This window comes from Carettochelys insculpta, chromosome 2, assembly GCF_033958435.1.
Source record: "Carettochelys insculpta isolate YL-2023 chromosome 2, ASM3395843v1, whole genome shotgun sequence".
Taxonomy (NCBI): Eukaryota; Metazoa; Chordata; order Testudines; family Carettochelyidae; genus Carettochelys; species Carettochelys insculpta.
The window spans coordinates 259,494,381-259,512,913 of record NC_134138.1 but is presented as its reverse complement, the minus strand read 5'-3'; the positions used below and the strand labels follow the sequence as shown (position 1 = coordinate 259,512,913).

The following is an 18,533-nucleotide window of genomic DNA, read 5'->3' as shown; positions in this document are numbered from 1 at the left end:
ACAAACTACTTCAAATTAGTAGAAAGAAATTTAAAATTTGTATGTCTGAAAAATGAGATATCAAGTTTAATCAATTTTGTGTTGTAACGTTGATGCACAATTATGGTGGTGTGTTAATGTCTGGATTAAAGAGTGGGGTAATATTCAACATTCTAATGAGGATTCTTAACATCTGGACTCACAGAGACAAATAGTATTATTAAAAAAGGAGTAATTAAGCTGAACTCTCACATCTTGCTGGCCCCCTGAAGAACACTGATAGGCTGGCTTCAGGTGGCCAGCACAAAGATCTTTATATGATGGAAGTCTTTCATCTTGTTTAATCAGTATTCCGTGTAATTTGGTTTAGAGCCTGGACAGCTACATTTCATAATGCTTTAGTCTAGCTGTGTTTATGTTCTGCTTAATATTAATTCTGTTTGAGATTTCATCTTTTATGTTCTGCCCTAAGCAACATAAAATGTAAGGTATCTAGGATTGTTTGTATCAGCTGCCCCTATTAACAGTGACTTTCAAACACCACTGAGAAAAATAAATCAACCTTTGATCCTAAGGGATATGGTAACAGGTTTGGGAGAAATTAATTGTAGGAGGAAGGAGGCGGTAGCTCTCTGCTGAAACAGTGATGTGAAGAAACTGGCTACAGTTAATGAGAAGAATTAAAAGTCTTGAGTTATTAATAGTCCTGTGTAAAATATTCCTGCATTTAATATCTATAGATTAAGATTCTGTTTCTATTCTTGTTGTCTTTAGACAGTTCATATTTTCAACAAAATGACATTGGGCAGTGATCTTGTTGAACCACATTAACTTAGCCACTTAATGAAAAAAACATCACAAGAAAATCTAGGTGCTGTATGCAGTGGTATTTGTGACTTACAGAGAAGAGTATCACCTTATTAAATCTGTATTGAAGTCAATGCCCAGCCAGATATTATGGGATCTTATGTTGCTCCAGATGATATGTGAGGTCCTTACGTCGGCCTGAACTAATATTGATGCAGGACATACTATGGGAGGCCGTTACACAGGTAAGGATTGACAGAGCACATGTGCACTCTAACCCTGCCCTTGCTTTGTGTTGGGCAAAGGGTGTTGGGGTGAAAAGAAAGGATGTTGTAACTAGCTATGCTAGTCTGAAAGAATCCTCAGTTACATTAGGTAGAGGAACTTGTCCAGATCTTTTGTGCCTAGGAAACAGGATAGAGGAGCTAGAGGTGAAGAACAATAATCCGGTCTGATTTGCTTTGGGTAAGATGTCAGTGATAAACTGCACAATGAAAGATCTCACCATTCTTTTTTGCTAGAACTAGGTGTCATGTCAAATTCCATTTGGTAGATTCTGCCCATTTAGATTGCTCCTGTGGTATCCATTGGGTAATTCTTTTCCTAAGAACTCTGTTCTGCAATAGTTCTGTTGCAGAATGATTGTCTGATTTCATCCCCAAGCTGGCTGCTTTTCATTGATATGGCAAGTGAAGTAATTACTGAGTATGACTGCAACTGTTGGGTGAGATTATCATTAATAGTAAAATTATTGAAAACAATAGTGTTTCTTCTTGGTAGATATTTGCTCCAAGACAGTGATCTATAATGCTCATGCTTATGTTTGTTGAAGTGTAAAAAGGTCATTTTTTCAAAAAGCAGTTAACCTGTTCTGCAATTTTAGAATTTAATAAATGAAAGCAAGATTGTCCAGTGTACAATATGGACTTGCTTTCTACCTGAAAAGCAATTCTTTTGATTGACTTATTTTTATATTTGAATATGAACTCCATAATAATGTGTCATTTCCTAGCTCTCATAAAAGTGCCTTTCAAACATGAAGTTAAAGATAGTATCATGATTTTTGTGTGGGAAAGGCAATATTTTTATCTTATTGTTTTGTATCTCCTTTAGAGAAGATGACTATGTATTAGGCATAGAGGTATGTAAGAATCTGGTTCATGAAAGTATGTCATTACATGCTTCTTTTGAAGCAAGTGCTTTTCTGAATTGGGATGCTTTCTGAATCACAGGCTAAATAAATACTGCTTTTGCAGAGTATCTAACAATGTTAAAATTTAACCCATTAATGTCCCAGTAATAAATTCACAAGCGTTGAGGTGAATTTCCTATTGTTCAAATGCATAAGTAACTATGAACCTGTGGAGCCCCTCTGCGTGAATAATTTTATATACAACTGATATGTATATATATTTTATACATGAATGTTATGTATGTATATAAATTATTCGGGCGGTGAAACTACACACCTATAAAGCTGCACAAATGTTTGTAGGATTGTGGTCATTTATTTTAAGGCCAATTTCTCCTTAGGCTGTGGATGGTGAAAGGGGAGCTAGTTGTTTTGTTTATTTGAGTATAGATGGGAATTAAGTGGCTAAACTGTTTAATTACTTGCTTTTCATGGTTTGCATTGGCAGGATATGCAATCTAGCAACCTTAACTGTAAGTTAATGAAGTTGTTTGAGTGGGAATATAGATTTAATAGCTGGAACTAGTAACCCTTATCTCCATTAAAATTATTACTTTTGACAGAACTGACCCAGATAATGAGTTTTATAAGAGGTTGTATGGTGCCTGGGGTATCTAAAACATGAACAAACAGGATTACCTCTTAAATCTGTCAACAGCTGCCGCTGCAACGTGAAACAGATGAGTCTTACTGAATTTCTCTGTTATGGTGTTTTACTGCCCAAGTACATCTGTAAAGTGCGTTTAAAAAAAATCAGATTCCCTGTTAATTCATGTGCTGTGATTTGGGACTTAGCTAAAGAGCTTAGAGGAGGCCTCATGAAGTCTAGAATGCATTCCATTTAGACACGATCATTTCTGTGCATATATTTTCAGAATGGCTACTGCTGAAGTCTGTATACAAGATTCTAAAAAGTCATCAAAAATGCAACAAGAAGTCCCATGGCACTTTATTGACTAACAGATATTTTGGAGCATAAGCTTTCATGGGCAAAGATCCGCTTCATCAGATGCCCATGAAAGCTTATGCCCCAAAATATCTGTTGCTCTATAAGGTGCCTCAGGACTTCTTGTTGTTTTTGAAGATACAGACTAGCTCGGCTACCTCTCTGATATTTATCAATAATGCAGCCCCTTTGTGCCCCCTGTGTAGGATTTGGACCACGGGATCTACCAAAATGTAGAACCATAACCATAGCCTTTTCTTCAGTCAACCTGCAACAGCTTCATCAATGCATAGGCGATATGAGAAGTATGATGACGTTCCTGTGCAGCTTGTTGTTTTCTGTTTTTCCATCTGTGACAGGACAGTGTGAGGGTTAAGTGGTGAGGAGCAGTTTTGTTCATTGCTCCTTTGAACTTTGGTGAATTTAATCCAAGGAGACTACATGGGTGATCCCGACCATATAAATAAATGCCTGCAGAACACACTGAAAAAAGTGTTTACTGCCAGCACTATAATTCTTCATGTCTCCTGCCACTGCATGGCATTACACACCTAGATCAGTATAAAGAGTTCGGCTATCTGCACTTCCCTGGGTGTGTGTGTGACACTGTGGTTGCCCTGCATTGGTAAAGAAAGGATTAACCCTGGGAGAGGGCTGTCCTGGAAACCAATCAGGGGAAAGGATTGTGGCAGCCATTGAGAACCCAGGAGAAATGTATGAAAGAGATAGCTGGCCAGGGCGAGTACAAACTCTTGCTCCAGCCCTCGAGTGAGAGGTGACTGTCTGTCTGCTAGAGTTGGGTACCACGGACAGAGCAGTGCTGGGGAAAAGCAGGATGAGCCAGGGCAGTTCTGGCCAGGCAATCCCCTAGATGCAGCACCTGAGACAAAGCCTGAGGGTATTAGAATGGCAGAGTTGCACTCAGGACAGTGGAAAGCAATAGGTCCAACCCCTTGCCAATGATGATAAGTCATTTCTGACTGCAATTTGCCTCTGAAGTAAGTGGCTAGATGAAAAATGACACTGGGTCCCTGAAGTAAGGTGGGTATAGAGTGTTTGGGGGTTCCCTGGGAGGGGAGGACCCCAGAGTGTGGGGCACTGCAGTAGGGCAGCAGCCTGAGGGAAGGGGTCTGTGGTCAGGGAGGGACACGGACCTTGATCTAAGGTGGAGAACAGACTGACAAGACACCCACCTGAATGCTCCAGAGATTAGTTGAACTAATTCCCATGTAACCATCATGAGGTGCCACAGTGTTGAGTCCTGCCCGGTTACAGTGTGCAGTTGTTTTAGCAAGTCTCAGTTCAGCACTCAGGTCCTGGCAGGTAAGGAAAAGAGAGGATGATTTTTATATATGTCATTTTGAACAGTAGTTATTTGTAACTTGTAACAGTAGTTATTTGTATCCATGTAGTTTGTAAAAGCCAGATCACTGATGTAATACTGTGCTCTGAGGGGACAGGATATGTGCAGGGGATCTGCACAGGAGTTGTGTGTCTGTTGAATGAGATGCCTTTAAACACAACTGCAAGCATCATAGGGGAGAGAAATTGTTCCTCTTCCCATCTCCTGAAAAGATCATGAGGGAACAATTTCACTATCTGGCTTGTCCAATGATTCACAAGACTTGGGCCATAATGATTTAAGCTCTTATGTAAACATATTTGTGTAAAAAGCATTTAAGACCATCTCTGATATTTGGACTTTGATTAGGACTGGGCAATTTATTCTTTGCAAAACCACTCAACTTATCCTTATGGGCTTTCTGCAGAAGTGCCTGTAATGTAGTGGATTTAAAGAACACTGTATCTCTCCTCATTCCAATATTAGACCCTCTGATATCACAGTGACAATCATAATGTGAGAACAAGAAATGAATAAGAAACTGAATAACAGGTGTATGATACTAATTCTTTAGGGATGAACACCATATTTCCATGGATCTCTGAGAGATTCTGTTTTCCCTTTCACTTCCCATTGCTTTTGTGTGACTTATAAATGAGAAGGTCTGCCCCTAGAATCTAAGACCTTTTTTAAATAGTTATCATTGTAATATCTAGAGACCCAGTCCAACTCCCATTAAATATAGTGCCAGTCTTTCAGTTGACTTTAATTATACTGACACTGTCCTCAAAAGCAGATGAGGATTGCAAAGACTGATTGCCTTTTCCATCAGCAGTTCCACACGGTACCAGGAGAGCCAGGCCTGTGCCCACATCAGTGGATCCAGTACCAAAGACTCTGGTCAGTTCTCTTGCCAGAACTTGATATGCCTGCCTCATGAGTACTGTCAGAGGAAGTGTTAAATGAGGGACAGCATTGCCCTGTCAATGTATCACTTACTGGCCACAAGCACTAGCAGAGCTGTGGATGCTCTGACATTGTCAGGAAGCTATTCACCTGATTACACCTCTGGCCAAGCCACCAGAAGGCAGTCAGTACTGATGGCTTCACCCTTCAAGTTTGATTACTTTTCTGAGAAAGAGCAGGAGCCAGTTTTGCTGGTTCTGGTTTTGCTGATGGTCCATACTTTGCATGTCAGTCTAGGTGGGGCTTCTTGGAGACTCCTATATTTGTGGGACTCTTACATAATGACAAAGGATCAGTGGTTCCCAGAATAGGATTTGCAGTTTATCACTATGATCTCACCCAACAGCCTTACTGCAATACATGGGATCCCTACTGTGGTTTCACTTGAATACTTTGACTGTTGCTGTTTTCAGAGAATACCAGCAGAAGAACTGCTCAACAGCAGTCAGAGGAACAGAAATAGTCAGAGCAACTAGAGCAGTTGATACTGCCAGGTCATCTGATGACCTCTTCTTCCCTCCCTCTTTTGCCTGACCCCTACCCTGAATGATTGTAAGCGGTACTGAGAGCTGACAGAGAATCACAATCATTCTCTAGAGCTGTCTGGAGAAGGTTCAGATCCCGTACATGAGTTTCTGGTTATTCTTTAGTTGACAGCAGTTCTAAAGTAACGTTTGTTATTATTTAGGTCATTCTGGATCCTACTAAAGACATTTTGCAAACACTAGCCACCTGGACTCCAAAGATGGCCAAAAAAGAAATATTGTATTCCTTATTAAGGGGGCACACTATTTATTCTTTCATTCAACTCCAAGCTCTGGTCTGCTTCACCATCCCTTGTACAACCAGACTGTAGCAGCCACAATCTACTCCTTTCACTTAAGGTTGCAGAGAGATTAGAGCTCTATGGCAGATTTTTTTTTTAAATTTTGGCTAAGTTATCACAAACTACCAGACACTTAGATCTTCCTCACCCCTTTTGGTGACTCCTTTGCCCATTTCCTTTCAATTTGGTTTTATCTAAGGTTGAATACTTGGGTCTTGGACATCATCTCAAGTGGCTACACAATAGATTCCTGTCTGTTCCTTCCTTGTCCCTTTCAGGGACTCTTGCCATGAGAGGATTCTGAAGTAACAGATAGACTACCTGATCCAGTTAAGAGTGGTGCTACTTCCTAAATATGGAGGAAAGTGCTTTGATTCCAAATATTTCCTGGTCCCCAAAAAGACAGGGTCTGGAGACGCATCCTGGATGTCAAGTAGTTGAACATCTTCATCTGCCACTTAAAAAATATGACGATTATTGTATCAGTTGTAATCCCCTTCCTCATTGTCAACAACTGGTTTTAAACTCTCAGTTTAGAGGACACTTATATTCATGTAGATATACATTCAGTGCAAAGAAAATTCCTTAATTTTACAGTAGGCTAAGGGCATTTCTAGTACACGGTGCTCCCCTTTAATCTCTTAGCAGCTTCAGCAGTCTGTGCAAAAGTCATGGCCATTGTAATAGCGCACTGGTTAACTCATTTTCCTACTTGGACTGATCTGGCTCCTTGAGGGTCTCAACCATATTAAGAAGTATGGGTTTCACTCACGTCTTTCTCAACCTTTACCACTTCCTGGGCCTTGAGGTAAACCCAGGAAAGTCTACTTTCGCACCCACATCAGTTACAGAATTTATCAGAGAAGTCCTGCAGTTGGTTGCAACCAGGGCCTATTTAATGCAGGACAGATTCTTTATGATGAGAGATCCCAGTATTTAGCTTTAATGCAGCTGTCAAAAAACTCCAGTCTTCTTAGTTCTGTTAGTCCAGTTTTCTTAGGCCACACGATATCATGCAAGGCCTGGCTGAAGAAATTCTGTGTTCCAAACAGAGATTCCCTGGACAAAAGAATCTCTCTTCCAACACAATAAAGATTTCAAGAAGGCAGATTTTAGCAGACTCAGGGAGTTGGTGTGTAAGATACCGTGGAAATGAAGTCTAAGGGCAAAAACAGTTAAAGAGAGTTGGCTGCTCTTTACAGAGAGACATTATTAAGGTCACAAGAACAAACTATCCTACTACATAGGAAAGATAGGGAAGAATGTCAAGAGACAACCCTAGCTTACCAAGGAGGTAGTTCAGTGATATGAAACTGAAAAAAGACATACAAAAAGTATAAACTTAATCAAATTAGAAAGGATGAATATAAACAACACAAGTATGTAGGGGCAAAATTAGAAAAGCCAAGGTACAAAACCAGATTAAACTAGCTAGAAACACAAAAGTTAATAGGAAAACTTTGTACAAATACATTAGAATTAAGAGGAAGACCAAGAACAGGGTAGGCCAGTTACTCAATGAGAGGTGGCAAGAATAACAGAAAATGTGGAAATGGCAGAAGTACTAAATGACTTTTTTGTTTGTTTTTGCTAAAAGTTTATTAGCAATTGGACATCTAGCTTAATGAATGCCAGTGAAAATGGAGTGTGAACAGAAGCTAAGAGAAAGTTAAAAAGTTATTGGGCAAGTTAGATGTCTCCAAGTCAGTAGGGCCTAATGAAATGCATTCTAGAATACTCAAAGAGCTAAATGAGGAGATAGCTAAGCTATTGGCGATTATCTTCAGAAAGTCAATGAAGACTGGATTGATTCCACAGGACTAGAAAGGGACAAATATAGTGCCAATCTATTAAAAGGCAATTAAGGACAAAGCAGGAAATTACAGACCACTCATCCTAACTTCAGTACCTGGAAAAATAATAGAGCAAATAGTTAAGCAATCAAAACAAAAAGCAGTCAAGTAGCACTTTAAAGACTAACAAAATAGTTTATTAGGTGAGCTTTCGTGGGACAGACCCACTGGTCTAGCTATGGTCTGAAGAAGTGGGTCTGTCCCACGAAAGCTCACCCAATAAACTATTTTGCTAGTCTTTAAAGTGCTACTTGACTGCTTTTTGTTTTGATAGTGTATAAACTGGCACGGCTCCCTCTCCGTTACCAGTTAAGCAATCAGTTTGCAAACACCCAAATGAAAATTAGGTGATAAGTAACAGTGAACATGAATTTATTAAGAACAAATAGTTCCATCCCTGCATTTACCAGGAACTATTCAATGATTCAAGTCACAGATTTGTATTTTATGGAGTGTCAAAAATGAATTTTAATACTTATAATAAACAAAAGTGCATCAGGAAATCACATCCAAAGGCAAAGGGTGAGATCACTGCATTTGTTGAAAATGTTGCCTGTAACCTCATCTTAAATGTTTATTGCAAATACTGTCATCCTGCTATATTCTCCTACACTAATCTCAGTGTGGTTTACAGATGGAGAACACAGAGAAAGATGAGCTATAAATACTGTTCTATTGAGCAGTAATCTAAGATTCCTCAGGATTTTTTTCTTTTTTGGTCCTGCAGACTAGGTACCTCATCTGGCTAGATTATTTAGATGAACCTTCTCTTTATATCAGACACACCCTCATTTTATCTAGTGAGGATTAGCACTAACTCCCCATTGCACAGATGAGCCATATTTCAAAGTGGTTGCTTCAACCTCCTAAATGATTAGGGCCAATTTGGTGACTTAAGGGATTTTACTTTCTCCCCATCAATATTCTCATACCTTTCACCTGGGTTTGTTTTACTTTTCTGGGCTGACTGCATAATAATAACCTTGAGGTGCATATTTTGCTTCCCAAGTCTATTGATAAATGGAGAATTGGACAAGAACATAACTAACCAGTATTTCCTTTACCCTCATCTTCAAGATTAAGCTAATCAGCACTTTTGGAAAACAGCAATCAGAGATTGCTTTGTCTCTTTTCTTTATTCCATAGCTTCTTGATGACAGCTGTTTCTGTGTATCCATTACCAGCAGAAGACTCTGACTTCCAGGGCTGTTTGGGCAATTAGACATTTGAACAGTGTTTTCTCCTTGCCTCAGTAATAGAGTTCGTGAAGTTGTTAAGACTCCCTACATCATGCTTGTGAAGGGTTCTGCACATTTCTGTTGTTCTCATTTTATGCCAGCCTGTCATATTTGACAGTTCAAAAATCATCTTTTCTGACTTCCTACAACTGCATATTTTAGCCATTGCCCTACTTGAAGTGGACTGGATTCCCCACAAAATCTGCAGTTTTGCTTTATAATCTCTGTAAATTGATGTTTTATGTACATTTGTACATGCTTTGATATAAATAAGGATTTTTGACCTGACTTTTCTACAAATATTTCCACGTTGTCTTAGTCAAATATTTTCCATGGTCACATATGCTTTTATATGAATGTTAATAGTGTGCTGTTTTAAAAAAAGGATGTTATTAGTGCTTTAGATCTTCAGAGCCCCATAAGGATGTTAGTTATTTAATCAAAAAATCTCTAAGAGGTAGGATTTGTTATCCCCCTTTTACTGCTGGAAAAAGTAAGGCAGGAGTAGCTTGCCCATAGTCTATAGTAGAGCAGAACCTGGGATTTAGGAATGTGTGATACCCAGTCCTGTGCTTATTTCTCTAGTATACTTACTACCCCTCATTGAAATAGGTTGATTCAGCATATTAACTAATTATAATTATCTTAAAGGATTTATTTGATAGCTGCCTTCAACTTCCTGAAAAGCAGCTCTAAAGAGGATGGAGAGAGGCTGTTCTCAGTGGTGACAGGTGGCAGAACAAGGAGCAATGGTCTGAAGTTACAGCAGGAGAGGTTTACATTGGATATTAGGAAAAACTATTTCACCAGGAGGGTGGTGAAGCACTGGAATGCGTTACCGAGACAGGTGGTGGAATCTCCATCCCTAGAGGTTTTTAAGTCCCAGCTTGACATAGTCGTAGCTGGGATGATTTGGTTGGAGTTGGTCCTGCTTTAGGCAGAGAGCTGAACTTGATGACCTCCTGAGGTCTCTTCCAGCCCTAGGATTCCATGATCTTGTCTCCGTGCTATCTTCTCACCCATCCAAAACAATGATATTATTATTTTATTTTATTTTCTTAATAAGTCCAGAGGAGTTGCAGAAGTGAGGACTGAACATGTCAGGTGTGTCATGGGGGAAGTGAGAGTATCAAGTAAAAGCATAATTGTGTGTCAACAAATGTTCACACCTTAGAAATACAATTTTAAATAACCTGGGTGTGTGCTTCTGCACATGCATGTGTGAACATGAATAGATAAGGAATTGTGTTTATCCTTAACTTAGGTTTAAGGCATTAGCTCTTTATGCCTCTGGATTCAGTAATTCTGGACTAGTGCCAGTAACCACTCTGTGCTATGCCAGCAAGTGAAGGTTTGGGTGTATAGCAGCTTAAGCCTCATTTGGAATCTGAAGACTTGGATCACGGTATTTCACGTTTTTGTCCAGTGTCATCACTAAACTATCTGGTACAGCTCTTCCCCTTCTGAAAACTGATATATTTCCATTGATTCAGTGGTGCTCCCCTGATTTACAGTGGCTGAGGATCCTACCCTCATTGTTTAAATGGCTGTTGACATTTGTGAAGAAACACAGTACAGGTTCAGCTTCTATGGTCCAGATTTCTGTAGAGGTCCACAGTTCCCATTGATTGCTCCCAAGCTTGAGCACTTACAGGGAAAGCTGCTCCCCCACAGTTAGCAATTCACATGGAGATGCTCTGGGGAAAAGGCAGAGCGGCTGCAGAGCCCCACGGCAGGGGCCAGGAGTGCAACCCCAAAGCAGGTGGGGAGGGCCAGGGGCATAGGCTGGCTGATGTCCCATAGGGCTGCACTCCTGGGGCTCTGCATCCATGCTGCCTCTTCCCCAAGTGCCTGCTCCGTCAATGGCAGCCTCTCTGGGTATCCAAATGGACACAGGACTGTGATTCTGGCCCTTAGCCAGAGGGGTCCTCAGACACCCTGCTCCTTCTGCTGAGAACACCCCTTCCTCCCAGTCCCTTCTCCCAGGAAGGAACCAGAGGGAATTACAAAGAAAAGAACAGAAATAAAAAGAAAGATAAACAGAAAGAAGACACAGACTGAGAAGACTGTAATATACAAGTAATAGGAAGAGATGATATGGTGGTTACCTTCTGGCTTTAAATGTTATGACTCTGTCAGACTTGGAAAGACTAAAAATGGACACATGCAGAAGGAAAAAGCATAACAGCAGTGGTCCACAATTTGGATTACTCAGGCAGATCTCATAACTCTTCTAGTTGTTGTCTTCTAAATAAAGTGACAATCCAAGGTCCAAATACCTGTGGCTTAAGTGTGCAGAAGCCTGTGTTTTGCTATTATGAATAATATGTTTGAACCAGATTCTCTTGTGGGTACCTGGCTCTGTGACAGTACAGAGAGACCAGAAAGCAGACTCATTTGGCCATATGGGAATTCCTCTAGCATGCAGGAGATGCAGACTTGTCATGCTTGGCTTCTACCTCCCTTCTCTTTCCCACTCCCACACTCCCTCTGGTGCTTGGACCTATGTTGTCAAGTAGTACAGGGTAGAAGTGCCTATGTCAGGTGTGGCGCCATTAGTAGCACCTAAAGGCCAGACAGGCTTGGGCCCTCACTGAGCTAGACCTGCCACCCCTGCCCAGTGCTCAACCAGTGGGTTGGTACCCCAGAGTTTGTCCATCAATGCCATTCCTCAGGCTGGCACTTTAAGTGCAGAAGGTGGGGGCCAGCAGGAGACTTTAAAAATACCTTGCAACTAAGGTCACAGTCCCATTTTAATGGGGTCGCCAGGGCTGGTACTAGACTGTCTGGAGTCTGGGGCCAAAACTCAAAGCTCGCTGTCCTGGGCCCAAGCCAAATCCCAGACCCCACTGCCTGGATCAGAAGCCAAATCCTGAGCCCCACTGTCTGAGTCAGAACCCCTGCCCCGTTCCCCTCCCCAGCCTGAGGTGGCAGACTCAGTCAGGCTCAGGGTTCAGTTTTCCCGTCTGGGGATGTGTAGTGAGTTTTGTTGTCAGAAGGGGGTTGCAATGCAATGAAGCATGCGTACGCCTGTGCTAGACATTGTACAGTCTCTGCTCCTAAGAGCTTTTGACCTAGCAAACAAGACAAAAGATGGATGAGAAAAACAAGCAGGCCCTGGAAACAAAAATAATTGGGCGTGCACAGTTCTTAGCCAACTCAGATCCTGTAGATACTGTGACAGAACTGGAGCTGCTCTGTAATAATTTACACCTACTGTATATTGACCTAGTTATTGGGATGGTCACTGTCAGAGTATTAGAGACAGAGTGGTTGACTTAATATCTTTAATCGGTCCAAGATGCTGAGACACAGGGACTTGGGTGGGTAAAGAAGTTAAGCCTTCCTAGATTACCATCAGGGACTGTAAGCCTTTACATAAGGTAGACATGCATGACAACTATTTGACTTGCTTTGTTCTGACCGTTTAAATTATAATTTTTTGTTGAAGACAGTTTTGTCACTAATTCCAACTGGTCGTCCATTCCTAAAGGGAAGAACTGCAGGTACCAGAACTCAGTCTGACTTGCTCAATAAACACAACTGACACACTAGATACTGTAACCTAGAGTTTGATCTAAGGGTGGGAGAAATACAGAATTGCACCACAGGCTAGCTGAAGGTGCCTTATGGGATGAACTCGGTAAGAGCCCAGAAGTTTAATAATCTTGTAACTGTGACAGATACATAGATAGAAAAATATAGACGCTGATTTCAGCTCAGGCCCTATGCAGTTCAGTCATTCACTTAACTGCTGCTTGATTTTTAATCTTCACACATAGTCCAGAAACAGCGGTGTCTCACAAATGTTCTTTTGTGCCTTTGTGGGGTGTTTATAAAAACAAACAAACAAACACAAGCAAACAAACAAAAACTAATCCTGTTCTTGCACTGCATTTGTTGTGAATGGAGAAACATTTACCATTCTCTATTTCAAGTTAACATTGTTTTTGCCTAGGAAGAACAAATTACCCATATGCAAACATTTATTATACCAGACCAAATCTAAATGACGTTTCTTGATCTGCAGACAATTCAAGTGCCAAATAGTCTATTGTACATTCTTTGCTTTTTCCAGTGTACTTGAGAGTGGCCATTCCCAGTTGGCCATCTTGAGCAAAGAACAAAACATTGCTGTAACTCGGGACACTCTTAAGGTTTTGTGTTTACTGCATGAATTTTATTGTTTGTGATCATCCTGTCTCTTTCAGATTAATGAATATACCATGTTACGTTCCTAGCCTCACTCTGTACTATGATCTGTGTGGGTTAAATTGTTGAAGCTCGTAGTTTGAGTGTACAGCTTACTGTTCTCCCAGATTGGGACTGAAAGTAGAGAATTCTTCGTGTATCTGCTGAAAATACCAGTTGCTGATTAGTAATCAGCTGTGAGAATCTTTCTGGAAAATCCCTCTGCAGTGCCACTGCACTCAGACTTTTCTAAGTGCTTACACAAAGTTGACCCTATTGGGGGGGAAAACTTGTTTGGAAGGAGGTGTAATGTTATACATGTATAAAAAACAAAAACTTGGCAACTGCTGTGATACCAAATCAGTTAATAAACTTTATATCTTTACCCTTGATTGTGTTAAAAAAAAACAAAGAGGGGTAACATTTAAAAACTATTCTTGAAACATTTCTTTTGTGTTCTATGTGCAGGTATATGTCTCGAGTCCATGGTATGCATCCAAAAGAGACCACACGTCAGTTGAGCTTAGCCGTGAAGGATGGGCTCATTGTTGAAACCCTGACTGTGGGATGTAAGGGATCAAAAGCTGGTATTGAACAAGAAGGGTACTGGTTGCCAGGAGATGAAATTGTGAGTATAATATCTAGAAGAAGTTAAATTGTGTTTTGTGATATACTGACATGGAGCCTGTTTGAATTTCCATTAACAATTTTTTATTGATGAGCTACTGGTGTTACTTGAGAACAATGGAGTATTGTTTCACAAACACTGTTTTACTATTTAAATTTATTGTTATTAGTAGTAGTAGTAGGAGGAGGAGGAGTACATGGAAAAGTTGTATTTTTGAGCCCTCCCTGTTCCATAGAAATTCTGCCTTGTAGGGCTCTGCATGTGCTGCCTTGGAACACTGTGGGTACGTCTACACTAGAAACTAACTTCAAAGTTAACTTCAAAGTTAAGCACTACATTGAAGTAGCCAGCAGAGAGTCTGCACACATTTTTCCCTTACTTCAAAGTTAACTTCGAGATAGGGAGCCCAGATTTGAAGTCCTTACTCCATTCCTGGGACTGGAGTAGTGTACTACTTCGAAGTTTACTTTTGAGCCCTCCCTGTTCCATAGAAATTCTGCCTTGTAGTTTACTTCGAAGTAGGGTGTGCGTAGACATTCCTACTTTGAAGTTGCTTACTTCAAAGTAAGAAACTTCAAAGTTATTTTTGTAGCATAGACACAGCCTGTCTGCGGCTTTACACAGCTTTGTTCATTTATTCCACTTGTGACATAGCTTCACCTCCTATGGTCCTATGTGGAGATTTTCAGTACAAACCTTACTGGTGTCACTTTGACTCCACTGACATCTTTAACTATCCATGACAGCGTTTCCCAAAGTAATTTGGCCATGGAATACTTTTGAGCTTGGAATATATCAATGGAACAGATACATTCCAGTTGGGGTGGCATGGGTGCATAGAGGATTTCAAACTGAAAAATTGCTATACGTAATGCTCAATAATTGATTTAAAAGAGTTAGTTTTGTTAGATGTATTTTATTTTAAAAAGAACAAAAACAAACAACAAAAAAACAAGAAAATCATCTGAATGGACAATTAATGTTCTTCTGATAGGACAGTTAGTAACCCTAGAATTAAGTATAAAAATTAAGTGCAAACACAAAACAAAACAACAATATAACAGCCAAAGGAAGGAGGGTTAGTGTTGTGCTTTTGGACAAAAACAGACAGGATGATGCTGTCATAAAAGGACTGTACTTCCTAAATGCATAAAGAAATTTTTTATTAAAAAGAAATGGAAAACAAATCAGGTATGAAAAACATTTTAAAATTTTGTGTTTTTATAAATTTGTTATTTTTACAGAAAACTACTGGGAAATAAAAATAAGTAACATTTGACTTCTTTTTAATGGGAAGAGTGTTGTTGCATCTTTTGATCACAAATCCACTCAGTATTAGGAATGATGCTGGTGATGCTTCTACCCATGTAGAAGTGCAGCCCCTGGGGGGCCTTCTGGAAGGAAGTCCTTCTTTTGGAGGCCCCTTCTCCCCAAAAGTTTTTGGGGAGAAGGGGCCTCCAGAAGGAGGACTTCCTTCCGGAAGGACCCCCAGGGCCGTGCTTCTACACGGCGTTTTGGAGTCTGGAAGAACAGTCTTCTGGACTCCAAATCACATGACATTATGCTAATGAGGCACGGGGATTTTGCATCCATGCCTCATTAGCATCTTTCGCTCCATGTATTAGCATGCCACTTCCAGAGGAAGTGGCCTGTGTAGAAACGGCCATGGGATTTGGGGTTGTTGGGTACAAAAATTGCAAGTTAGATATCTGGACATGGTCTGGAGGCCAAACTCTAAGACCCTTGTCCTACCCAGGGTTTCACAACCCAGATTCCCGCATAGCCCAAACAGCTAAACTGCAGTTTTATAGGTCCACAGCCCAAGCTGTGGGAGCTTGCATCAGCTACCCCAGGCTCTGAGACTTAATGACATAGGATTTTTATTGCGGTGTAGACATGAAACTGATTGTAAACTTGTTGAAAGATGTCCACTGGCTATGCATCATACCCAGTCAGTAAAGAAAAATTGTTTCAAGCAATTAACAAACAAAACTCAATCCCAGATATAAAAATTACTTTATATATCCTTTTAGCCATTACATCTTACAAGTTTTAGGCCTGAATTTAGGCATCAAAACACATATGAAAGCTCAGTTAAATGGTCTGAGCTTCAGAGATGCTGAGCACTCACATCTCCCTCTTACTAGGTGACTAACTATTAATAAATGTGTCTAATTTGAAGCAACCACGTTGGCGCGTGTTGGCCTTAGTGCATAACATGAACTGATTGCTTTGCAAATTAATAATAATAAAAAGCAAATCATACAGCTTATGTAACAGCTGCTATGCATGGATAACTGGTTTAGTTTGATCATTTACATATCTGTATCAGTCTAATTGCTCTATCCGGTAGGCTGACATATGCTCTGCTAAAGATCATTGATTGGGTTTCTCTTTGAAAGGGTTAAATATTCTGTGGTATGGTGCTTGAAGGTTCTATCACAAATCCATGGTTCACAGCTTCAAGGGTTCTCTCTCAAATTTTATGAAACTGTGTTAATATAACACTTTAAGCAAATTTCAGTGCATTTAGAAACACTGAAATGGAGCTGCTGAGATACATGGGGGCTTGTGGTTATGGAAAGGCTTTTGTGTCAGAGATGACCTTTCTGTGGTAATGTTTTAAAAATAAATAAGAACTTTTATTAAAATGACACTAGTGTTCTGAAAAAAATGACAAGAACAAGAAAATTCAGTTTTAAACATGAAGAAAACCATTCACACATGCTCATACACACATCGATTTATGTAAGATCCCAAATCAATGACAACGCATAACTCAATGGACAACATATCTACAGGTTGATATCTCTTACAAATAAATCATATGACAAAGATAATTGCACTAGTAATGCTTCCGTTTGTCCAATTACCCATTTTGCTTGCTAGCTAGGCATCCATAGAAATGGTATTGCTCTAACCAGCTTTTCAAATTGCATCCTCATATTATACATAAATACAATTGTAAGCAGAGTATTTGATAAGCATTTTTGTATCTGCCATATTAGTTTAGAACTCTGCATTTCCACTGCATTTTCACTGCTGCAGCACCTCACCTTGTTTTAGGTGCCAGTGTTGTCATCCCCTTTTGCAGAAGAAATGGGGAACTCTGAACTCAGGTGATGGCAGTTTACAGTTCACTGTAAAACATTATTTCTGTTCTTAATACATGTGCATGATAAGTAATATCATGTGCTCTTCTTAGTCCTAACCACAACAAGTATTGTTAAGAATCGTGGTAGAGACTATTCTTAATGCTTTAATGCTTTAAATGTTGACTCTGTTCTACAGAGTTAAGAGTCTCAAGACCAAATTGAGAGGGATTCTCTATTTAAAAATAAATGTACATTCATTCATGAAGTCAGACAATGCTACTCTGACCTTAAAATGAAGTTGTATTATTCAGCAGGTCTGGTTTGTGCAGTTGACTGGCACAAACAGCTCAGTTTACACTACTGCAGTGGTTTGAATTTGTCAAGTAATGGACAGATTCTCTGGTGATGTGAAGAGGGAACGCCCCACAACTGATTTTAGTGCTTTGTGCCATTTCTCTGCTGCACAGACAGTGGAGGCAGGAAGAAGGCAGGAAGTCCTCTTTTGTAAGGGGACTGGCTGACTGACTGTGCTCAGTTACTTGCTGCCTCCAGAGGCAGCTCTCTTGGTTCGCTAAGCATGCTTTTGCTGGTCGTCTTTTCTCAAAAATTCATCCATGCCGATGTGACAGAGTAAGAAATCATTTTTCCTTTTCTGAATTTTCAGCCCTCTCTCCACATCTCCAAACCACTTCCCTTCACACCCGTTCCTTCTTGTCAGTGTTTGGTAGTTTCACGGTGAATGCTTCTGAGGGGGGAGGGAGTTCAGTAGCTGCAGTGTTTCAAGTCTGCAATAGGAAGCTGAAACCCATAAGATCTTCCTCATGTACAAATGCATCCAGACTCGTTAATTCAGTTCTGGACATTTCCGACTTACTACTTCTACAGCTTAACCCTTACACTTCAAGTGGAGCATATGTCATCTACAAGTCTCCTCCACTTCACTCTGTCTCAGGACAAAACTTATAGCTGACTCTAGGAGTACCTCAGTTGTTGTTCTTCAATCTCAGTAGATCTCCACGTTATCTGAGGTCTCCCTCTTTTGCATTTTCCTTTCAGGTTCCATATGGGAGCTTGACGGACTATGCTGCATGATGGTTTTCTGACAGTGTGGCCTAGCCATCTCCACTTTCTTCTCTCGATTTGAACATCAAGTGGTTCTTGTCCTACTCCGTTCCAAAACTCCTCATTTGTGACTAAGGCTTTCCATTTGATTTGAAGGATGTAGGTCAGGCATCTGTTTATGAACGTCTGTAGCTTGTGATTTGAAAACGTTTTAGTATGCCAGGTCTCACATACATACAAGAGCACACTCTTCACATTTGTGTTGAAGATCTGCTGTTTCGTCTTCACAGTTATTATTTGTGAATTTCAGGAACTGGAGGGGCATCACGTAACTGTCTATTCCAGGGAAAGTGTTGAATTGGAGAGAATGAAGACAGAAATTGATAGACAATTCAGGGAAGAACAGGC

General features: G+C 40.3%; 1 protein-coding gene across 4 annotated transcripts in view; it reads left to right on the top strand.

Moving 5' to 3' along the window:
- The window catches only part of ZMYND11 (zinc finger MYND-type containing 11), a 157,009-nt gene that overhangs the window by 94,081 nt on the left and 44,395 nt on the right, over window positions 1-18,533 (top strand). For all 4 annotated transcript variants that reach the window (XM_074985047.1, XM_074985046.1, XM_074985044.1 and 1 more), the window contains exon 3: window positions 13,809-13,968. In XM_074985047.1, coding sequence (XP_074841148.1) covers window positions 13,809-13,968 — 160 coding nt within the window. The remainder of the gene's footprint in view (window positions 1-13,808; window positions 13,969-18,533) is intronic.